This window comes from Typopeltis vanoorti, chromosome 26 (assembly GCF_054136105.1).
Source record: "Typopeltis vanoorti isolate ZY-2024b chromosome 26, IOZ_Tvanoo_1.0, whole genome shotgun sequence".
In the NCBI taxonomy this organism is placed as follows: Eukaryota; Metazoa; Arthropoda; class Arachnida; order Uropygi; family Thelyphonidae; genus Typopeltis; species Typopeltis vanoorti.
The window spans coordinates 34,143,357-34,169,437 of NC_143574.1; the positions used below are offsets into that span (position 1 = coordinate 34,143,357).

General features: G+C 34.4%; 1 protein-coding gene across 1 annotated transcript in view; it reads left to right on the top strand.

Annotated features, from left to right (window-relative positions):
* LOC150092468 (uncharacterized) overlaps window positions 1-25,866 on the top strand; it is a 123,966-nt gene extending 98,100 nt beyond the window's left edge. The window contains exon 6 of the mRNA XM_090414871.1: window positions 25,777-25,866. Within this exon, the coding sequence (XP_090270997.1) occupies window positions 25,777-25,797 (21 nt within the window). The 3' untranslated portion in view covers window positions 25,798-25,866. The remainder of the gene's footprint in view (window positions 1-25,776) is intronic.
* Window positions 25,867-26,081: the final 215 nt, after the last annotated feature.

The window sequence follows — 26,081 nt, forward strand, 5'->3', positions numbered from 1 at the left end:
ATAATGAATACATAAATAAATAAAAAAAAAAAAATCAGCTAACACCTATTTGTTCCCGTCTAGGGAGTAGGCGGAGCCGTTTACCCTATCTAACTTTTGGAGACTGACTGGGCAGTTCAATCTCTACTGGTTGCCAATCAGAGAGATAGCTGGCCCAAGGCTATCACTGATTCATTGGTACACAATGAAGAAGGCGGCAAGCTAGTGCCGCCATGTGTTAATTTCAAGTTTCACCGAAAAAGTTTATATATATTAATTTTTAAAAAATTGATGTATAAAAATTTTCGAACAATAAAATAATTAATTTTTATTATAATTTCCATATATGGTATACTGTATAGTCCATTAATGTTTTAGTAAACTTTTGCTGAGCTGTTCTACTGTAGGATATAAGAACGCAGTAAATTATTTTCTGCCAAAGATTTTGCATTTCTAGAATTGTAGAAAACAATTCTAGAAACGTGAAATCTTTGAAAAAGGTGAAGCATGGGAAAGTCATTACCTTAATAAGAAGCATCCCAGACAAAATAATAATACTTTTTTTGGTCAATCAGTCAAACTTTATTATTTATATATAATATTTATAACATCTTACATGACACAACACAATTGCGCATAACAAATACTTGCACGTGCATAATATTTTAAAATAATAATAATAATAATAATAATAATAATAATTGTTTACAACATTATAATTATTATAATATTATTACAACATTATTATAATATTAACAATGATGATTATTACAGATTATTTTGCAATTTTATATTATATATATTCAATAACAATAGGTGTTATTTCTCTATATAATAATTTTTTGAATAATAGTAATTTTTTTCTATTATTATCATACAGATAATAATAAATTATTATGATTATTATACGTTATTATGCGTTTATTAAACATATTGCTCTGTTTTTTTTAACAGTGACATTCATACAAATTTTTCAGGTTGAATAACATTGCTGTTTTACAGCATTTATACATTTAACAATGAGTTATACATATTTACAATTTTTGCTTTAATGTATTTAAGCGCTGTAACTACAGCACTTAAATATAATAAATGGATTTCTTTCCCTTTGTGTTGATCTTGATTGGGATGTGATGTCTCAGCTTGCATTCTCGAAGCTTTTAGTAAGCTTATCGGAGGATGACACCGGTTAGATATTGTTTATTTCTTCGATTGCTGTGATGGTAGGTCTGTTATTCACTACTGCCGTAGGAGGAGAAATTCATTCATAGGCACATGCAGGGATGCGTGTGAGCACACACAAGATAATTTGGAATGTCATGATGCGTAACAACTGGAAAGCCTGAACTAATATATACTATTGTGTTTCATTAAGTTTGTATAGTGTGTGTAGGGTGCGGGTTTCTTATTAATAGTATGTCCTTAAGGCTCTTTTCAGGCTATTGTAGTTTGTAAGGTTCCTGTATTCATAAACTAGGTTATTTATCATGTCTGGGATGTAGTAGCTTCGAGTGGCATTTCTGTCGTGATTGTTATATTTATTATATGTGATATAATTAGTTGTCTGAGGTCTTGTTATAGGGTGCTTATTCCCGGCTGTCTTGTAGTTGGTATCGAAATAATATTTTAGCATAACTGCATAGTGACATAAGTGTTTTGCTGTCATATTTTGTGTTCTCACATTGCAGTGTATATGAAGTTGATATTGTCTCTTTGTTCCCAAAAGATCAGTTTTATCATTTTGTACTGTAACAGCATTAATCTATTTAGATTGTAGGGTGCACAGATAGCATATGTTGTTATAGCGTACCTTAGTATATTTTGGCATAGTGCTTTGTATAATAGTGTTTTCAGGCATGTGAAAACTATGTCTTTAACCTGTAGAGTTTGCCAGTTATTGTTTGGAGTTTGTTGTGTGGATGGTTTATGTGGCTATTCCAGTTCATATCTGCATCGAAGTAAATTCCAAGGTATCGTATTGTTTCAACCTGAGTGATTGTAGTGGTTTTGCTGTTCTGTGTGTTTTTTATGTTGGAGGGTGCATGTTGGATGGTTATGTATATATATTACATCTAGTTGAGTCAGTGGATTTCTGAATGTCATTAATTTTGTCTTGTCAGAGTTTAGGTGTATGGAGTTTTTGGTGAGCCAGTCAGTGAGCAGATTAATGTATGGTGCATATTTGTTTAGGCTATGCTTGCATTATTATGGATGGATTTATAGCTGGTATCATCTGCGTATTGGGAGATCTTTAGCCATTGAGAGGTAGCTGGTTAATATCGTGCATATAAATGTTGAATAGTATTCAACATTTATTGAATACATATCACCCGATACATGTGATATATTTTCTATTTTGAAGGTAGTTTGTAAACCACCTGTTCAGAGGCCCATCTATTTCAACATGTCTTAACTTTTCTAATACGGTTTGGTGTGTGTGTCAAATGCTTTAGTGAAATCGATAAAGACTACCATAACAATTTTGTTTTTATCTAAGGCAGTATTAATGCATCCGTAAAATCTTCAAAGAGAGATGTTGTTCCCTTATTTTTCTGAAAACCATATTGTGCTTTGCGGACAATATGAAAGTTCTCTGTATATGTGGCGAGTTTTACGTACAATCCTTAGTACGATCCGCTTCATAATTTGATTGATAATTGGAAGTGCTGCTATGGGTATGTAATTATTAATTAAATTTCCTTTTCCATGTTTGTATAAGGGTGTGATCATGGCAGTCTTCAATATACTTGGTATTTGTCCGGTTTTAAATATTTTATTTATAAATTTTAGTTGGATACGGCCTAGGCTAGTTGCATGTTGCTTGATATCCTTAGGTCTTATATCATCGATTCCTGGGTTTTTGTTTGGTTTGAATTGTTGTATTACAGAGAGAAGTTCTGCTTCTTTTATGGTTGTGAACCATAACGTCTGTTTTGCTTGTGGTCCAAGTGGAGAATTATGTTTTGATATTGGAGGGATATTTCTCTGTAATACTATGATGGAGTCTACAAAGTTAAAGTCATTTGCTAGTTGTTGGATGGAGTTAGCATCTTTAACGAAGCTATGTTTTATGGTTTCAGAGGAAGTGGTGTTGGGAGCACAATCTACCATCTCGTTGATCAGATGCCAGGTTTGTTTCATGTTATTTTCTGTGGAGCTTAATTTGTCTCTGTAGTAGCTCCTTGTTACATTTCTTATTTGCGTTGTAAGGCGATTTCTTGTTATCTTATATTTGTTTAAAGCTGTGTTATTTGGATATCGCTTTAATTGTTTCCATATTGGTGTATATCTAGGATTATGTTTTGCGTTATCCAAGGATTTGGCTTGTTTTTGAACGAATTTTCACTTTCTTTGCAGCTCTCTTATATATTTCATCGATGATAGTTTAATGTTGTTGTATAAGGCATCTATGGTGACGGCATGTGTTTCAAGTCGATTTTTCTTATGTCGTGGTTGACTATTTCTTCGACTATTATTGTTTTGTGTTGTTTTTCATGTGGTATGTTGCATGGATATTGTCTTAGTGTGTAGGTTTAGAACCGTGTTTATTAACTTAGTAACTATTTGGTGTGCCCGAATGTTTATATGATATAAGCAAGACATCGATAGTATTTCCGAATATTTCTTCTCTAGTACATGATGTTATGGTCGGTCTTAGGTTATACATAGAAAGCGTATCTATGTATTCTACAGTGCTGTTATGATTTTAGTTTGCAATATTTATGTTTATATCACCGATTATCATTATGTAATCGGTTGAGCATAATTCTTGGTGTGAAAGCCAGCAATTGAGTTCATGTAAGAATTTTATCATGTTTAGGTTTGGTGGCCTGTGAATAGCATTTAGTATTAAAGGGTACTGTCGATTGGCGCTATTAATGATTTCGATGCAAAGGATTTTAGCATGCTCAAACTGATAAACAGTTTCTTTTGCTGTTAGTTTATGTTTGGTATATATTAATTTCGACCCCTCTTTTGGTTTGGCGGCAGGAACTATGTTGTTGAAAGACTGGAATTTGGAAGGCAGTTGCTTCGTCATTAGTAACGGATACTTCTGTTAGGACCAATATATCAATAACACCGGTGTAATTCTTCCGATAAGCCTGTAACATTAACCAATGTGTTCTAATGCTTCTGATATTAATATTCAGGATGGAGAGATCTCTCGTTTGTACTGTGTGTGTTGTTTCCATACATCGAACGAGTCAAAAGTACAATTGCTAATATATTTTGGTGTTATTACATCTATCTGATGGTTCACATTCACCTTTGTAGTGTTGAGGTCTTCTCTTTGATCTAATCTATGTCTTCTGAGCTTTTCATTTGTATTGACTTTGAAGTTTGTGACTTCCTCAAGAATGTATTATCATCTCAAATCCAACAAAAATTTATATTTTGTTTCTTTCTGTTTTTGCTTTTCCTGTTTGATACAACAGATTATGGTTGAATGGTGTTAAGTTCTCAGATATAAAGATTGGTGTATTGTCATGTGATGCATTTAATTCCTTGACAACTGTTTTTTTTCAGTCTGCTGGCTTTTATGAGATTGTCTCTTGTGGAATTGCTTGTAAGTTGAACTATGACTGGTGCAGGTCGTTGCAATCCTTGTTTTTGGTTCTTCCTGGAAATCTGGTTTAGGGTCTGAATGTCTTTATACTGTAAGGGGATTTCAATTGCATGGCCTAACTTTAAACTACGTCTCTGAGATTTTATTTGGATGCAGTTTCAGGAAGACCGCTTATGACAAGATCTTCTTTATATTATTGCTGATTTAAAAGTTCGTATTGTACTTTTAGGGAATTAAGTTCTTTTTAGACGGAGTTTGGATATCTCTTTCATCAAATTATGTTGCTTGTCAGTAGTAGGTTAACACTATCTTTGATGTCTTTTACCGTGCAGGACTTATTCCACCACTAAGTTATTATATTTAGCAAAATCCTCATATTTACTAATTTGTTTGTTATTTGTTCGTTCTGCGTATTGAAGAGTTCTTGGACAGATCTACTAAGCTGGCTTTTATAGTCTCTGAACCGTTTTCAAGTAGTATATTTAATGAATTCAAATTATAGAATTCACCTATACTTTTTTGTCTGTTCAGTTCATCGTCTGATTCTGCCTCTGGTGTAATCGGTTGCGCCGTGGGTGGCAGCGTTTCTTTGTTCTCTCTGCAGTATAGGCACGACCATTCCTGCCGTTTTGAATTGGATTTGTGTTGCCGGGTTGTTTCTGAAAGGTCAGAACATGTAAAGTGAAGTATTCCTAAGGCGTTTCCTGTAGGTTATATGATTTCCGTCGGAAGGTAGATCCTTCATGCATCTTTGTTCTTCGCTCTATGGTGACCATGGCACACTCTATATTCAATTCAATTCTATATTCAGCACTAAAAATTTGGATTCTACTTAGCGAACCTCGATGAAATATATATCACTCTCTTCAGCATGACAAGTAGAATTACTTTACATCACTTTCAAGTTAAAAACAGGAGTTAGAACCACTTTAGGGAGTAGCGATTTCACCGTGTGCTCGTTTTATATGCCTACACAGCACTCTCTCCATAATAATAATAATAACATTTTTTTAATAATAATAGTAATTATTGGTTGCTAAAATCTTTGCACATACAATAAACATCTTGAGTGATATTGCAACTTATGATTTTACAGAATTCAGCACTAAGTGCTACATTTTCTACATTGGATTAAAATTTTTTAATAATTCTTTTTGCCTTTATATTGTATATTTACAACACACGTTCTTCTAATATTAACAATGAAGATTATTCAGAATTTTTCTATAATAATAATAATAATAATAATAATAATATTTTTTTTTTTTTTTCAAAACTGTAATAACATTTTATTTATCATCATAAAACAGAGTATTTACATATATGCAATAAAGTATACTATTGCATTTTCTGTTCAGTACAAATGTAGAGTACAGTGATTTTTTTAAATATAAATGTACATAATTTTTTTTCAAATATCAATATCATAGCTTATTATTATACAGCCTATACACATATACACTGTTTTTTTTTTTTTTAATATTAGTATCTTCATTATTGTTATGTGCTTTACTGTTTTGTTGCATAACCCGCATTCTTTAATTTTTTTGGATTTTTTTTTATTTTTTATTTTTTTATGTTGGGCCCATACAGAAGAGGTTGATTGGTCAACCTATAGTACATTAGTACCGTGTATAGGTGGTGGTTTGGGAAAGGAGGAATTTATTTGCATTTGATTTGAATGACTTTAAATTATATTCGTTGGGAAACACAGCATGCGGAAGACTGTTCCACAGTGCAGCAGTTGCAGAGATGAAGAAAGAGGAAAAGAAACTTGTTCTGTATGTTTCTTGGTATACTGTGAAGGGATGTTGTGCAGCAGCTGCACGTGTCCCAATGAGCTTAGAACTGAGCGAGGGAATTATTGATGTTATTTCGGATGAGCATTTCCCATGGAAATATTTATAGAATATACAAATTGCAGAGACCAAACGTCTGTGTGAAAGTGGGGGAGACAGTTGGTAAGGGATGGATCGTTGATAAGTCTAATTGCCCTCCTCTGTATTGAGTCGAGCATTTTGAGAGAGCTTTTGGGGCCCTATCCCATATGTGGGTGAAGTATTCAATAGTTGGGCGGATTTGTGACTAGTATAATGTTAGTAGCTGTTCAGGGGTGAAGTAACGTCTTGAGCAGAAGAGAAATCCTAGTTTTTTTTGAGGCTGAGGATGCAATGTTTGAGATATGTTTGTGCCAGGAGAGGTTTGATGTGAGGTTGATTCCGAGGAGTGAGATCTCAGGCTGTCTGGAAATTTGGGTATCGTCGACAAGGATACTGGGAAAAAGTTGTTATCTTTTATGGGAAATAGTACAGAACTGGGTTTTGTTGGCGTTGAAATTTATGAGGTTATCCGAACCCCATTGTAGGATGGGGTTCCGATTGAGTACAGTAATCTCTCGATTAGTGCGTCATTTTTTTCGATACCAAATTCGATTAGTGCGCCATCTTAAAAATAAATGTTACAGATTTTAAAAATTTTCTGTCTATACATTTTTATGGCTAACTATTTTAAAAAATCACTCACCAGAATGAAATAATTTAGTTACCGATTTAAAACATTTTTCAGTTATTTTTAATGTCATTACATTACTTCCATGTACACTATGTATACTATGCTCCGAAATTTTACCGCCAAAATTTATGTCGTCTGCTATAGTACGCCCACAGATTCGAGACCTTCGACACTTCTGCACTTATCACAAAAAGGAGAATCCATTCCGATAATAGGGTAAGCAATCCGTCTTCTGGGATGAGTTGTTTATTATTACACGTCGGAAAATTAATTTCTCTTTTAATCATTGTCGTTTTTAAAGTGGTAACTATTTTGCTTGTATAACAGTTGGGAAATTTTATCTATAAAGCACATGATTTCGCGTGTTGGCGACCAATTTGTACGACCTTCATTTCTTTCTCCCTTTCAGTGATAATGTCCAAGAGTTAATTAAATCTCATTCTGAAGAAATGAGTGATTACGACCCGCTAAATTTAGATGCACAGTGGGAAGATCCCGAAGAATATGAAGAAAATTTAACCACTGATAGTCAGCCAAAAGAGATTTCACAGAAAACAATTAGAAAATATTTTTCGTACAATCGAAGTTTTTAAGCAGCAATGCTTAGAGGTCGACTCTGATGAAGAGAAAAACAGTAAAATTTGCAGAAGAGTAGAAGAGGCAATAGGGCCATACCGTCGGTTGCGTGAAAAAAAGAAACAAAATGCCGCCAAACTACGTTAGCTCAATTCTTTTTTAAGAAATAGAATAATAAAATTTATATTTTGAATGTGTTTTATTGTCTTTCAGCTTCATGGTTTTCCTTTAACTAGGATCTGAGACAAGCCGTAATTATTTTATAAAAAAAATGAAGATTCTATAAAGAAATTTGAGGAACGAATTATACTTTTCTCCATAGGTTATTATATTCGATTAGTGCGTTTTCGATTAATGCGCCTGTTTTAAAAAACGCATTAGGTGTACTAATCGAGGGATTGCTGTATAAGGATTACGTGTAGATGAGTGAGGCGATTTAATCCCACCTACTTCGAAGCTTGGGTTAGCTTTTATGAAGAGAGTGGGATTAGCCTTCACTATTTACGTTGTTGTTACTGTTTATGTATGGGATGTAGGCATTGGATGCTGGTGATTTGTGATGTGTATATTAGTGTTAATGGTATATTAACTTTGTTGGTATATTTTGCAGAGTTCGTGTTTTAATGTTTTGTAGTTATCTATGTGTTTTAAGTTTCTCGGTAGGTTGTTGAGTTGCGTTGGTTTCTGATGTGATCTCACAAAAGAACCGTATGAGTTATTGAAGGGTGTAGGGATGTAGAGAGTTGTTGTAGGTCGTGTTATACGATATGTGTCGCTGTTGTTTCGATAGGTGATGTTAAAGTAATTCCATGTTAATGTTATGTTGTGTTTCGGGTTTTTTATGCTCAGGATTCTGTGTGTCGCCATGTGCTGGTCGGATATCAGTTGTTGCGTGTAAGGTGTCCAAATCACTGTTGACACAACTTTCCTGTGTAATGTTTCTAATTTTGTTAGGTGGCTGTTTGATGGGTTTTAGTTGTAAGAGTGCTTCTTTCAGTTCCTGTTTTGTTACGGGTGGAAAATACATCGTTTGTTGTTGACTTTCTGTCGGTGGTTTTTTGTTGGTCGTTGGTAGTTTGTCTTTTTTTTTAGTTGTGTGATATTGTTTGCGAAGGTATGGTTGAATGAGTCTGCTAGTTCCTCTTGGTTTGTGTCCTGACCGAATCTTTTTGCAATAAAATTTCGTGCTGAAGTTTTATTTTTTCGCATTACTAATTCTTTGAGTGTAGCCCATGTTTGCTTTATGTTGCCGTTATATTCCATGAATTTTTGGAAGTAGTAGCGTCTTTTTTTGCCCAACGAATTTTTGTTGTTAGTTGATTTCTTGTGTTTTTGTATGAGGTTTGTAAATGTGTGTTACTGGGTGACTTTTTGAGTTTTTTCCATAGAATTTCTTTTACAGTAATACTATTTAATATGTCGTCATTTATTCATAGATTGTTGTCTGCTTGTCGCTCGTTTGTGTAGGATTTGTTGCTTTTTTGTATATTTCTATGAACTTTAGTTGAAAATTCTTATATAATGTTAAAGGATCATTTATTTTAAGTGGGCAATTCCAGTATTTATTTTTTACATGGTTATCGGCAATGCTCTTTAGTGTGATCGAGTTTTATCGACTTTAGTGGTGGTGGGAGGGGAGGGGGGATAGGTAACGTAATAAAACGAAGTTGAGATAGCGATCGGCAATTTTTACGTTAATTACTGATGATGTATCATGTATGGATGGGAGCCCGTATGTTGATATGATTAATGCATGATTGTGTTAATGAAATTTTGAGTATTTCTTCTCTTGTTGGTGTTTAATAATAATAATAATAATAATAATAATAGTAATATTTTTTATTTTAACTGCCAATACTCCCTACACAGGAATAAAAATGTGTTAGCTGATTTTATTAATAATAATCATAGAGATACAAACATACCTTACATCTACTCATTCCTGAAATCTACAGCGGCAAAATTCTTGTAAAAGATCTCTACCCACCCCCAACGAACTAGTGAAACATGCTGCAAGCTATGACGAAACAGACCTCTTCAAACACAAGAGGCCAAAAGCCATCCTAAATACTAGCAAGGACGAGTAATCTCCATGTGTGGGGAGGGGGACATGGAGATTACTCGTCGTTGAAAAAATTATGAGCTTGCAGCTCAAAGTTTTCCTCTTCAATTCGTCCCTATCAGACAACGGAGAATAAAAAAGCATCTTGCATCTTGCTTTTTATAAAAATAAAAAACCATAACCATAACACCAGTGACCCTTCTGGTCACTGATATTATGGTTATGGTTTTTTATTTTTATTTTTAATCTGTTATTGCAGTCTTTATTAGAATACATATAAATCTTTTTCCATTTTCCTTTTTTTTCTGTTTTTTTGAATAAACGCTTCATGATTACTTTATAATTCTCCCCTCTTTCAAATAAGTCACAGTTTGAAAACGTTCAAACATAAAATCCTTATTTTTCTACTTTTTTTTGATTACATATATACATATATTACGTGCATTTGATTCATACATTACATGACATTAAAATAATAATTTATTTAATTTTTTTTATTTTCCAAACTTCAAACTTTATTATTATTCACACATAATATTTACAATATGTACTTGCACACTAATCTGTATACAAATATTTATACTTACAGGTAACATTTTTTTTAATAAGAATATTTTTTTTTGCTTACAAGAACATTCTGTATAGGACTATATACATTTTCATCATTTTTTGCACTTTATTATTTCTCAGATAAAGTAAATAATAATAATTTTTTAACAGTGAATTTCATACGAATTTTCCCTTTTTTGTGTAATGTTATAAGGATTAGGTGTGGTTGAGTGAGGCGAGTTAATCCCACCTACTTCGAAGCTTGGGTTAGCTTTTCTGAAGAGAGTGGGATTTAGGCTTCACAATTTATGTTGTTGCTACTGTTTATGTATGGGATGTTGGCATTGAATGCTGGTGATTTGTGATGTGTATATTAGTGTTAATAATAATTATTATTATAATAATTATAATTATTGTTATTATTATCATCAATCTTTCTTTAGCAAACCCATGCTGTCCATTAAAGAGAATTCTACTGCTTTCATCCCATTTCTGAATCCTTGTCCTCACTAGCTTCTCCATCACCTTGACCACAACTTCGAACAAGCTGATTGGCTTATAATGTGAAGCTTCAGTGTTATCACTCACTTTATCAAGTGGAACAATTTTTCCATGTTTCCACTCCTTTGGAACCTGGGCTAATCTGAGACTTATGTTAAAAATCTAAATTAAAGCTGCTGTTAGGTCTCTGGAACATTCCCTCAAGATAAGTGGCGATATACCATCAACTGTACTCAATCTGTTATATACCTCCTGCTCTCTCACCATCATTGGTTCCTTTCCCATTCCCATCGCTCCCAAGTTCTGCATTATATTTCAATCACAAGGATGGAATATTTAGATGAACTGCTCATTAAACACCTCTACTATTTCATCCTCAGTGTTTAACATTCTCCCATTATCACTGGCCAACATCATCCTTCCATAATCATTCTTCCTTTTACTGGCACATAGCAAAACAAAACAAAAAACAAAAAACTCGTAGGATTTCTTTTAGCATCGTTTGCTAACTGATAGTGATACCGCACTTTTGCTAGCCTTACTGAATCACCTTCTTTGCCTACTCCTCATGTAACTGATTATCTTACTCATCTTGTGCCGACAACACAATGCCTTTTTCTTCCAGAATGCACGCTTCACCTTTTCACTCATTCATTTTATACCTACCTTATTTAATCTCCTGATCTTTGTAATACACTCAGTTGTTGCCTCTTCCTGAGTAGAGACCAAGCAGCTTTGATCTCTTTCCCATGCAATTCCTCATTCCATGATATTGCTGCAAGCTGTTTCTTGAGTTGCCATGTTCACCTGCGTTATAGTTCCACATATAACCCTTTCTCACAAAAATCCTGTTATGGCTGGCCACCACCCAAGTGATTAGTTTGGGGTCACTTTCACCAACTGGAGCAATAATATCTTCTTATGAGATAATCAAACACAATACCCTCGATCCCCGTGTGATCTCTGTTATGTACTGCTTAAAGTAGGTATACCTTAGAAACTTAAGAAATTCATTCTCTTTGCTTTCGGATGCTGTCTCTTCATTCCAGTCTCTGTTACCATAATTGAAATCGACCATAATGATCACCCCTTTTCTTGTTACCCAGACCAATTTGTGTAAACATTTCCTTCTCACTGCCTTCCACATTACCAGGTCTATAGTAACATTTCTTCCTGTCCCCTCCATTTCTCGCCATACTACTTCAAATTAAGCAGATGTTTTTTGGAAAAAAAGTTATTGTAATATTGATAGTGGAGACAATCCCTACATAGCTTCCCTATAAGAAATGAGATAGCTGAAGGGAAAAAAAACAAATGCTAAAACAAGCGCTTTAGCTGAATTTTACCGTGTTGCCATATACAGGTTCATGCTTCATGTGAATTGAAGTGCATGCGGCTCTACAGTTTATAGTCATTTGTCAATTTAACAATAGCCTCGGAATATTCATGAAAATTAGCAATGGGCTTGAGCGATGCGATGAGAGCCATCTCGAGCACATCACTTCGTATACTGCCATGTATAAAACTGGATGGAAATTGAGTTCATTGAGCGAATGCCATTTATATATAGAAGAAAGTAGATGATTAAAAGTGGAACCCAGGGATGCTGTAACGTTATTAATGAACTCTGAAGTTAGATAGATATCCATTATGACATATTGTGAATGGCCAAGAGAAAACTACTCACAGAAATGGTTGGAAGGAACCGAGACCGTCCTTTATTCAGAAGACCTCTATGCAAGGTTTAATAGGTTGCAGTGGAAATTGCAAGAGAATACATAGGTTTCCGGAAAGTGTTTCGTCTTATTTCTATAGATGAGTAACTTTTAAGCAACACTCTGTGGATCGAAAGAATTAGAATTCAAAAATGTGGTCAACGATTAATTGTATGTCTCTAGGTTCTTCTCTATCGATGACCTTCTCGATCAATTTTGAGAGAACGATTGTTTGATACTGGAATTTATATGACATTGGTTGTATATAGGCTTGATTTCATAATAGACACCAAATGAGTATGAAATCTTGGAGTGAAAAAACAGTATAGCAAAAGTTTATTTCAGAATATAAATTTCGAGCAAAACTTGATGCACATCATCAGGACCAAAGGACTTTTTAGTACTTAGGTTTATTGGTGCTGAGTACAGTTGGTGGTACATTAAGTTGATGTATTCGGGAGTTGGAGGAAGAGGAGGATGACTGGATGTCAGATTTATCTTTTCTCCGCTTTGAAGAAATCTCTGATTTTGACTAGAAGCACTCTTGACATTTCAACTTTAATCAAACCTTGAAATGTTTGGCTCTTTGAAAGATAAATGGCTATTTGTTAATGGCCATTTTGCAGCCGATATGAGCTGTAATAAAAGGTATGTGTGTGTGTGTGTGACAAGATATCTTGCTCAAGGATTTTTTTCCAGCAAATTTTCTTTGCTTTCTTTTTTTTTCTTCTTTTTTTTAATGCCGTGATTTTTTTTTTTTTTTTTTGCTTGAACTATCTTGTTACACTTGTGGGTCAAATCATAGCTTAGACAGCGTACCTTAAGCGAATTGGGAAGCGAAGACCGTTCTATCAAGAATTTTTTTCTTGATAGAAAAAAATGATTTCATTCGAAAATATCAAGTGTTGGATTGATTTCAGTGTTCAATATTTCCAAGAATATATGGGGGAGGTTAAGCAATGTGCTCTTCATCTTACAACTCTTGTAGAACAAGTCGTCCATTCGCAGTTATCATCACCAGCTAACAAAGCAGAAGTACTCATTTTCATTACCAGTGAGTTAAAGTATAATATCCAGAAAGTCAGAAAAAAATACGTGAATATGTTATTGCATATTCACGTAAGCAGATATTACATATTATCTATGCTACAGAATATAAATTATTACTCAGTGTAATAGCATAGCTCCCACAATTAGTGACATCTTCAGATTTCTCTTACAGTTTTGATTCATGCTCTCACAAGGAGATAAACCTCGAAACGAAGCCAAGTAGCAAAGGCCATATCTAGGAGCTCGGCCCGAACTTCTTTGATCGTCTGGGCATTAGTTTCCCCTGTGGTCCTTTTTATTCTGCAAGCCATTGTGGTGGTGGTCATGAAAAGATATATCATCTCACAGCATTAAGCTGGATAGATGAAAACTGTGTTGAAGTTTCTTCTTTTTCTCCACCTCCTCTCCCCTTTTCTGAATCCTAATTTCCTTTCCCATGTCATTTTTATTCATTTTTTTTCTATCAATTTCTTTTACTGACTACTCACCTCACTTCCCTTTCGTGTTTTTTTATTTGTTTCTATCAGGGAACGGTTGCCTCTTTTATTTCAATATGCCGATTATGTGTTTTCTTTACACTGTTAATGGTAGCTGAGCAAGAAGCGACACTCATTTGAACATTTCTTTCAGGATATACTTCACTAACAGTACTATTTAAGGTGTGTTTTTTTTAATTAATTAGTGAAGTCTTTGTGTAGTTCATTACTAAATTTGCTGGTAACAGTAAGTACAAAGTTATTGCCACTGACGTGACGTTTTTACCATGAGGCCATGTAGCTGTGTGGAAGTGGCTTTTTTCTTCGATAGCTCTAAGGCTCCTGAAGAAAGCTTTTCTCCGTTCAAATATAGTAGCTGAACAGAAGACCATTTAAAAAGTCTTACTTCGATCAGTTCCCGACGATCTCTGGCACCGGTAAGCGATTTTCTCTCTCAGAAACTCGGATTTTATTCTTGTATATTCAAGAAAATCGATCGAAGAACCCACATACAATTTCACATAATATATTATTATGGACCACGAGGTAGAAACATTGATCTGTCACTTTTCACTGGATGTTGTTTATAATAGTACTATGCCATCTCCTCCCTCCCTCTCTCTGATTGCCTACCACTGGAAGTTCACATCCCTTCTCAGTGTCAAAAATTGAGACAGTTCCAAAACGTCCTTGCCTACTCCTTATGATGGAATAAATGGCATTAATAGGTTATACATTATATAGGCCATTTTTTCCTTCTCTTCTCGCCCTCCTCCCCCAAAACTTTCACTGGAAGTGCTATACATTACATGATTTAGTGGTGTCGGTCCCCCCCCCCCGGTGAGTTGTATTATTATTATTATTAGTAGTAGTAGTAGTAGTAGTATACAGATCTCTTAATCGTGTCAGAAAAATAACTGCGAGAGATTCATTATTAACACACAATAAAAATCAAACTTCTCCTTTTGTATACTCAATTCTACCCTAATGAAGCACTCACGATTACTTCTCCCATTCCACTCATTCACCAGCCTCCAAGCAAGAAATATAGTCCTAATATTCTTGCTAACCACACTATTACAACATTTCCATGGGTAACCCTTTGTTCTTTTCGTTCCTACCATGTACTGAAAAAAAAGTCTTCAATTTCAATCCGATAAAACCCTATTAATAACATATTTCTTTCTGTCTCGTTTTCGCCTATCACTAGTTTCTGAATAGTCAAAAACAGTCAATCTATGCTCACAGGGAGCATTCCATAGACCTACCACAATCTTTGTCACTGTCCTCTTAATCATCCCTACCACTTCTTCATTGCGACGGAAAACGGGTGAGCACATCTGCGCCTAGTAGTCCAGATGTGACTTTATTGAAACCTTATAAAGAGAAACAATAACTTCTCTATGTTTGTTAGTGGGATCAACAATCATGTAACCTGATCTGCTGTTTTGGCTACCTTTTCAATATTCCTTCTAAACTTCAACTCACTGTCCACAATCACACCTAAGTCCAAGGATTCATTAGTTGCCTGCAGTTCAGTTTCAGCAATATAGTACACGGCTTTTAGTCTCTTATCAACGTGCATTACCTTATACTTGGCCGTATTAAGTTGGCAGCTATTTACCTTTGCCTACAATGACAGCTTGTTTAATCATCTTGCAGGATCTCTGCATCACTTTCATTCACTATCTTTCTTCCCAGTTTTGCATAATCAGAAAACAACTAAATATTCCCCATCAAATCATTTCCTGTATCATTTATGTACAAATTAAAGAAGAGAGAACTAAGTACTGAACGCTGTGGTACATCGATAGTCCCCTGCCTTCTCGTGGACAGAAGTCCTCCACAAACCACTCTTTGATACCTGATCGTAAGCTCCCTCTAATCCAAATCACCAGGTTCATATCCATCCTGCATTTTCTCCAATTTATGCTGCAGCATAAATTGGAATAAAATGAGTTCTATTTGGAATCCTGTCAAATGCCTTTACGAAGTCCAGCAGTATCACTGAGTAGCCATTTCCCTTATCTAACTTCATAGGTCACTTTATTACAGAAAGCAAGCAAATTATTAAACCAAGACATACCCATCAAAAAATTCCTATTCATTCAGTCCTCTCTTCTGGATTGTGGAAGGGGGGGGGTTGAGGGTCGATTTTTCTAGTCCTCACCCCCTTTCATTCTTGGAATTCATTCTCGGCTTCCAAGGATGTCCTCTCGTTCTTTCGGCACCTTCCATAAATTGAAAAATTCTGTCAATTGAAATCCTGTATGACCTTTCAGAAGTTTGTAAGTCTCAACCGTATCACTCCCTCTTTCTCCTGTTTGCTAGTGTCTACAGTCTACAAACTTTCAATCTGTCTTCAATCAGTATTCCGCAATCCTGATGTCATTTTAACACTGTTCTTTGCACTCTATCCACCATATTAAAATCACTACAGAAACCAGGAGACCAGACCTGCCCACAATAATCCACGTAAGGTCTTGTCAAGGCCTTCTAAACAGGAAAAATTACATCTTTATCCTTACATGTTAAAGTTCATTTCAGCATTGCAATTATTTTTAGCAATCTTTGTATTTCATTGTATTTGCAATCTTTACTACATGACCCTTGAACTTCAAGTAGCAATTTACTAACACTCCAAGATCCATAGCCAGATTAGTTTCTTATAGCATAATCCCACCGATATAAAACGACATTGGATATCTAATCACGCCAAAGTGCATGACTTTACATTTACTGACATCTATTTTTCCATGCCCCTTGTGCAATGGGATTACCATGCATTCTTTCCATTTCTGAGGAATCGTCTCCGTTCTGACTCAAATTATATATTCATTTAGAGAAACCCTTTTTTTATGTTGTGCCCATACACGAGAGGTTGGTTGATCAACCTTTAGTCCATTGTTACTATGTATGGGTGGTGAGTAGTAGGGGTGGCACTTCTGACAAGATCAAGATCAAGATAAGAACAGGAATCGTGACGTGATTGGTTGATGACGTCATTGTGTGTGACGTCATGGTCTGGAATGTGTGGAATTTCCCTTTGGGCATATGTGTCACTGGCTTCAATTCTTGTGTTTTGGTTCGCGTATGGCATTATGGGTGATGGTAGAGATAAGGATTCGTGTTGTGATTGGTGGTACAATTCTGACAAGATGAAGATCAAGATAACATAAGGAATGGTGACATGGGTGTGTGTTATGAGATGTAGATAAGTGACGTCACATGTTATTTGTAAACAAGTGACGTTATTGTTTTGAATGGAAAAGGGAGATATATTAGATATAAGGAATCGTGTCATGATTGGTGGACACTTTAAACAAGATCAAGATCAAGATAAGATAAGGAATCGTGATGTGAATGTTTGTTGTTGTTAGTTGTAAATAAGTGACGTTATTCTTTTGAATGGAAAGGATGATTTTAGCGGTTAAGGAATCGTGTCGTGATTGGTGGGACACTTTAAACAAGATCAAGATCATGATAAGATAAGGAATCGTTATGTGTACCCGAGTTACCCGGTTCCCGAGTTAGTCGATCTCTGGCATGGGCAAGCATGTTTTTCCTCCCGGAAACTCGGGTTTTTCGTCCTGTAAACTCAAGAAAATCGACCGTAGAACCCACATTATTTCAGACATTAAATATATTGTGTTAGGGTTAGGGACCACGAGATGGCGGCACATTTGAGCCGTCTCTCTTCACTGCGTACCGCTTAATTAGTGATAGCTTTGGGCCATCTGTCTCTGATTGGGTACCAGTGGAGATTGAACTGCCCACTCAGTCTCCAAAAGTTAGATAGGGCTAAATGGCCTCGCCTACTCCCGTATACGGGAATAAAAAAAGACGTTAGCTGATTTTTTTTAGCTGATCGTTATGTGAATGTTTGTTGTTATTGAATTTGGAATGTTTGGAATTTCGCTGGGGCCCTTCGTCTGTCAGGGACATCACGTGGTGTGTTTGGTGATATTTTAAAAGAAAGTCACAATGGCGGCAGCGTTTCGAAATTTTCTGAATAATTTAATTATATGCTATGTCACTCAAACACAGTTTTTTTTTCTATAGATGGCTGTACTAATTTCCAATACATTTTGGGGTATTTCTTTACTGTTAAAGGTCGGAATTCTTAGAGTAAGTCGTGATGGGGGTGTGATTAGGTTTTCTGAATAATTTAATTATACATACTAATGTAACTCAAACAAACTTTTTTCCCCCATATCGTGTGGTAATTCCACTTGAAATTTCGTTTGCGTGTTTGTAGGAAACATTTTCATACTGGCATTACTGGGAAGGGTTAAGTAAAACATCTTCGCTACGATCCCAAGAATTATACGATGAGGGATAACCGAGCCACTTAACAAAATACTAAAGCTTTGCATTGGTGATATATGTAAATTCAATTCCTATTTCTGCATATTGCAATGTAAATAATATCTGTGAAATAAATATGTAAACTTAAAAGAACAAACAGTGTCTTTGATGTGTTATGTATGTTTAAGTAAGGACATTTTTCAAATGTTTAAGTAAGAACACTTTTGAAATCAGCGTGAATTCACACACGATTTGTTTATTTATTTATTTATTTATTGAATTTTAAGATCTTAATTAGACAAATCAAAATATTCGGATGAATTATGAATGAAATATGAACTTGATTAGAATATGAATATAGAAGAAAATACAGATGAGCTATGAAAAAAAACTGTATGTTTGAGTGCCATTAGTATATATAATTAAATTATTCAGAAAAATTCGAAACACGATCGCCATCACAACTTTCTCTAAGAATTAGTAAGAATTAGTTTCCCTTTAACAGGAAAGAAATACCTTAAAATGTACTGGAAAATTAGTACAACCACATATAGAAGAAAAACAAAACAAAACTGTAGGCTTGAGTGCCATTAGTATATATAATTAAATTATTCAGAAAAACTCGAAAAACGGACACCATCACGACTCTACTCTACTCGAAGAATTCCCACCTTTAACAGGAAAGAAAGAAATACCCCATAATGTATTGGAAATTAGTACACCCATCTATAGACAACCAAACAAACATGACAGTGACGGATGTGTGTCACCCTGGGAAAATTCCAAGATATCTTATCTCAAAAACATGGCCCACAATTCCATAGCCAAGAGACATATGTTCCCCAGAAATTTCCGAACACATAACGTCACGATTCTTATCTCTAAATATCACACCACGTGATGTCCCCGACAGACGAGGGCCCCCACCGAAATTCCAAACATTCTAAACTCTATAACAACAAACATTCACGTCACTATTCCTAATCTAATCTTGATCTTGATCTTGTTAGAAGTGTCCCACCAATCACGACACGATTCCTTATCCACTAATATCATCCTTTCCATTCAAAACAATAACGTCACTTATTTACAACTAACAAATGACGTCACTTATCTACATCTCATAATAACACACACCCACGTCACCATTCCTTATCTTATCTTGATCTTCATCTTGTCAGAATTGCACCACAAATCACAACACGAATCCTTATCTCTACCATCACCCATAATCCCATACGCAAACCAAAACACAAGAACTGAAGCCAGTGACACATATGCCCACAGGGAAATTCCAAACATTCCAGACTCATGACGTCACACACAATGACTTCATCAACCAATCACGTCACGATTCCTTATCTTATCTTCATCTTGATCTTGTCAGAAGTGCCACCCCTACTACTTTCGATTATTTTTTAATTGTATCATCCCAGATCTTCAGTTTTTTTCTTTTATTGAATTTCTTGGTCTTTCCTAAGCTTTCATTTGCTGCTGCATTTAGTATCGTTTTTATATTAAGCCATTTTATTTCAATTTCTTCATTTTGTTTTATTTTATCTAGATATTGGTTAATTCTTTGTTCATATAGCCATTGTACATTTGTGTCATTCAATAGTCTAGGTTTATAAACAAATGTTTTAATTTTTCTTTCTGTTGTTGTTACTTGTAGCCATTTAGGTGGTAATCTTAATTTTATTTTAAAGAGGAAGTGGTCACTGCTTATTTCATATCCTCTGTGAACTCTAACATCTAGTGAAAATTTTGATGTCTTTTCATTTAATATGAAGTAATCTAATATTGATTTCCATCTTCTTGCTGCCCAAGTATATTTATGTATGTCTTTATGTTTATAGAAGGAATTCATTATTTTTAGGTTATTATAAACTACAAAGTCAATCAATTTTTTACCATTTCTGTTTAGAGTGTGTTCTCCATGTATTCCTATATTATTATTAATTTTTGTGTTTCCAATTCTTGCATTTAAGTCTACTGCTAAAATTATGTAATCATTTTTATTTATTTTATTATATATGTTTTGTAATTGATTATAAAAATCAATATTATCCTGTTCTCTTCCTTCTGGGATATATAAACCAATTATTGTTAAATAACCTCTATCTATTTTTATTCTAGCATCTATTATTCTTTCATTCCATAATTTATAATGTTTTAACTGCTTTTGAAAGGGCATTGTGAATCCAAATCATAACACCCGGTTGTGCTGTTTGGTCTCTGGCAACTCCAGTATATGTTACGTGTACATTAAAATGTTCAGTTCTTATGGTTACTTTTAATTTTTTTTTTGTTTCAGCGATAACTTTTATTTGAAAATTTCTTTAATATAATATTTCGTCTAATTCTATTTCTTTATATGCCTTTCCTCTTATGTTCCAGTTTGCTATGTGTATTATATTTTGTCCTTTCCATTTACGTTTTACCTTTTCCATTCCAGGGTCGTTTTCCATAAATTCATTTCGATTACGTTTCTCTGTTGGCGTAAAAGTAGAATAATTTTCTCCATGTCAGGTGACTAGGCTGGCGATGGATAGTCCTGTGATAGGGCTGCTATCTTAAGGCTCCTGAACTAGCCTTCTTCCAAATGTAAACCCATAGGAGGAGTAGGGTATATTGAAATGGAAAGAGTAGTTATAGTAGAATAGAGCAGAATTATAGTAGAGTAGTTTATAGATGGGACATAGATATAGGCCAGAAATGGAAAGACCCCATGGCCCTCGAGTACTCTAATAGCATAAGGATCATAAAATAAGAAGTGTTGGCTGATAAGAAGTGTTGGCTTATATAAAATAAGAAGGCCTTGTAATAAAGATCAAAGTGAGTGGATCGTCCTCAAAGTAGAGGAATAAGAGGATAGATCCAACTAGGGGACCATGGGAGTGCCGCTTCCCTTACAATCAAGATGATTGCCCTTTATGACCCTGTTGGTCCATGATTCCTTATTCAGATAACCCGAATATACTCCCCTATTCGCCACCCAGGAGAAACAAAGAAAAATATCAATGCTATTAACCACGCAACTGGCCTTGACGTGTATATACACATGAAAATTGCCATGGATGCGAAGTGCATAAAATTGTAATACAGTTGGTATTACACTGAATTATGATAGATATGAAGTGAATGACTAATATATTATCATCCCTACTGACGTCATTGTGGTTAGTGCACTGTCAACAAATTTCTGTGATCAAAAAAGTACCTCTGACAGGTTTCTTAGTAGAAATGACACAAGCTAATGTTCGATAAATCGACTTTCACAAAATTCATTCAATTTTGTGAAAATTTTGTAGAATGTAGTGATCAAATGCACGTTATTACTGATTACTGCTTTCACCGTCTGTGATGTGATTAATTTTCGCATAAGTTGGCCACTCTGCCTCTTCTGTTGCATAATAAGCTATAAATTAACATGATAGAAAGGATCAAGCAGCTTTGAATGAATATTATAGGAAACCTTTATGAATTTATTATACTCCCTTTGCAAGAGTCCCACAAGCCTCTGGACAGTCTACCTGTTTTTTTTAACGTTTCGAGGTATTATATGTTGTCGGCGGCACATAACGAACTTACAGATTTCAAAGAAAGTGGAATCAAAGGCCTACAGATGATGCTTTGATAACGTAGTCCATGGGCAGCATTATCACCCGATGGAAAATGGAAAAACGAGGATAACACTTAAGCCAAGAAATGCATATAAATACCATGGAAGCTAAACTCCATTGGATTAAATCATGACAGAAAAATCTTTGCAATCCAATGAGAAATAATCAGACAAGAATTCACAGAGTGTACAGGAACACTTTGTTCTATAATAATTTCACTTATGGGCAGATTTCCTCATGATAACAGTCAACTGTAAAAATTAACAGCACTGACTATAATGGCGTAAAGAAAATGAGCAGCATGCAGAACGTTGGAAGTCCGTAATATGGAGCAAAATGTCACTTAAAATATACTTTTTTCGATAAGATAGGTGAGTGTGATGGATGCCTAGGAAACATTTATATCCAAATGTATCACAACTGTAAAGTTTGGTGGAAGAAATGTAACAATCAGAAGCTGTTTTTCTGATTGTTACATTAAATAAAGGCGTAAAGAAAATGAGCAGCATGCAGAACGTTGGAAGTCCGTAATATGGAGCAAAATGTCACTTAAAATATACTTTTTTCGATAAGATAGGTGAGTGTGATGGATGCCTAGGAAACATTTATATCCAAATGTATCACAACTGTAAAGTTTGGTGGAAGAAATGTAACAATCAGAAGCTGTTTTTCTGATTGTAGGGACACTTTAATTTTTATTGTTAATTTAATTTTTAATTTAATTTTGGGCAACTGCCAATTAAATTAATTGGCAGTTGCCCAAAACTTACCTGTTCAGTATGGTTTTGGGCGTTTGTGTTTGCAGGGTTATGCTCACTATCATGTTCTACTGCTTGGCGGATTAGTGGCCTAGGGTGGACAACAACATTTGCAAAGAATTTTGCAGCATTTTCGCACAAGGAGTTTTGATCTCAGGGATATCGTTTCTCGATGAAGCTGTATACTTCTTACGAACCATGGGGCGCGTTAAACGCAATTCGTAAACATTTGCGTTGGATTATCTGTAGTTTGCTAAAGTTTGAATAGGCTGTGTGGCTCCACGTTAGTGATTCATACATCAGGACTGGCCTGATAAGCATTTGTATAATATCAATTTAAGTTCCGTGCTTAGCCGGCTACGACGATTCAGTAACAGGTACAGCTACACCATTGCCGTATTTGCTTTTCAGTAGACATGGTCGATTTGAATTGTGAAGCGAAACCCTTTATCTAGTTGTACCTCTAAGTTGGCTACTCGTTATCATGGAATTGGGGTTCCAAAGAAAACAACTTTTCAGTCCAGGCACACCCATCTTGTGAATAACACTTATTGCTCTTGTCTGCATTATTAATTTACCATTTTCCAATTTCAATCAAAATTGGAATACTTGCATTCGTAAGACCATCATTTGGTATAGGACTATTGTGGTGGCAACTGTGTGTGAGATGTCAGCCACTATATAGATATCAAAAAGCAGAGGTGATGGCAAGGAGCCCTAAGGGATACCTGGTTGTGTTCAGACGATGTAATCCTGTAACTTCACTCGGAGTTTGCGATCATTGAGGTAAAGCACCAAGGTTGAATTAATGCAGCATTCATATATTTCTCATACACAAGTAATAAAAAGATGCATCGATTATTATTAAAATTCTCTGGATCAAGGAAATTACAGAGGTTTTTAATTAATTTAAACGTGCCTAAAATTATTTTCACAATTATTCGTTTATTCAGCTTTAACACGCAAGGTTTGTACATAAAATATTTTCGCGCCTTTTATATATAGGCGAGGATTTCACATTATGGTTTTTGAGTCTCGGTTATTTTTCTGTTCTCGGAACAACTGCTAATTGAATGCCATGATTAGGGCAGAGTAAATTTACACGTTCAAATTTCTGAATCACTTGCACTCCATTTGTTGTTTATGAAAAAAAATGTTTTATTTTAAATTATTTCAAATGCTTACATTCATAAGTCACAATATTTTGAATATCAACAGGCGAATATTTTTCCAGGTATATACAAATTAGTCCTAAATTAACTTTTTTGCATCAACTGAATGATCCATAATACTGAAATATTTATTTCCAATTCTCGTCCACTCATCCAAAGTAAGACTAAATCGATGAGCAGATTTTACAAATTCTTTAAATTTTGATATTTGGTCTTCATTTGAAGTTCACTGAAGTCCAAAAGTAACTTTAAGACATCTGATTGATTCGTTTATAATCCATAATTAAGCTTTAAAATTGATTCGATTATAAGAACTACATAGGCCTGTGTAGCTCAGTGGAAGTGGCACTTGCATCCTCTGTGCTAGGCCGCACGAAGACAGACTTATAGTTCGAGTCAAGTCGCCGACTGGAGAAACTTTTTCTTCGACCGGTTCCCGACTTTGCATGGAGAAGCTTGTTTTTTCTCCCTGAAATTGTGGTTTTCCTTCATGTAAACTCAAGAAAACCGACCATAGAATTCACATTTCAGACAGTATCCTGTTAGCGTTAGGTACCAAGGTACCAATAGGCATCAGTAGGTACCAAGAGATGGCATCACTTGTATGACGTCATCAGTGGCCGCTTATAAATAGTGATAGACATGGGCCAGCTGTCTCTGATTGGCTACCAGTGGAGATTGATCCTCCCACTTGGTCTCCAAAAGCTAGATAGGGTTTAAAAGACTCGCTTATTCCCAATAACGGAATAAAAGACGTTAGGTTGTTGTTATTATTATCATTATTATTATTATTATTATTATTATTATTATTTAAGAACTACTGGCAATATGCGAATTGCGATTTATCTTGGACGGCCAATATAGACATAATCCGACTTCATTTTCTTGTTTTATAAAGTTCTAAAACTAGCTGATTAGCCTTAACTCTTTTATAAGTTACTGAAATTTACGTTTCGAATTTTCCTTAGCCCTCCTCTTAAATGTGATTTATGCGTATATTATAAATGCCTCATCAGTCCACTAGTATTGGATCCTTTACATGAAATCAGATTTGGATAATAAACTGCACTGAGCAACCTCCTCATTTTTACATTTCTAAAGTACTTTCAATATTCCCGATGATTCATTTTCCATTTTGAAACTAAACCGAAAAGATTAAAATTATAAAACAACAAATTTCATCATTCCCAAAAGTAACCAGTATATTTAAAAAGAAACACAAATCGATGTATAAAATAACATTGAATAACCTATCAATTACATTATATTTATAGCAGTTGTTCAATAGTTTTATTAATTTGTAATCAACTTTTAATTATTGTATAATATATAGGATACAATACGCGTTTTATTAAAATTAAAAATATAATAAATTTGGCATTTTCTGTCTCAAAGTTGTAATTTTTAAATTATGTCAAATCTGGAGCTGTTTTTTTTTTCTTTTTTTCGATCTCGAGATATTTCATCGAAACATTCGAAAAAGTATCTGGTAAATCATCTCAAAATTTTGGGGATAGAACCCTACTTCAATTGTGGTAGAGATTTTCACACAATATTTGTTTGCTTACACTTGTATAAATTATTAAACAAGAATGTAACTTCTTGTTAGGTTTAAATAATTTATAACTAAGTGAAAAAACTTTCTATAGATTAATCTGTGCTGCTTAGTTTAAGTGTGTAATGTACATATAGTGGAGATATAGAACTTGTCTTTTGTTAAAATATATGAATATAATTTTTTAAATTTAAAAACATTTTCCTTAGTTAATCTCTCATGGGGTGAATAAAGTTATGATTGTTGGAACATCTTCCTTTGCAAATATTTTTCAATTTAAAATAATGTTTTCTAATTCCAATTTTTGATTTCAGCTCATTCTAAACTTTAAAAGAAAAAAAACGCTACTAATATTTTCCTCTATTTATTTTCAGAATAACCTAATATGTGCTTAACTAATCATCCTTTAAGCAGTGGCAATTAAAATGATGGTTCACTTCAAAAATGATTTTGTGGAATTTGAGTGCTACATTAATACATATTGGAAATTTCTCTGTTCATTATATTAGTTTGCAATCAAAATGGATTAGAAATAAATATAAATAAATAAAAATGTCTAATTTTACTTTCTTATTCCATTTTCTCCTATCATAAACATGAATAAACTGTAACACTAATAAATGAATGTGAATATCAAATCCTGAAAATATTGTCAACTTACCATCAGCTAATTATCAGA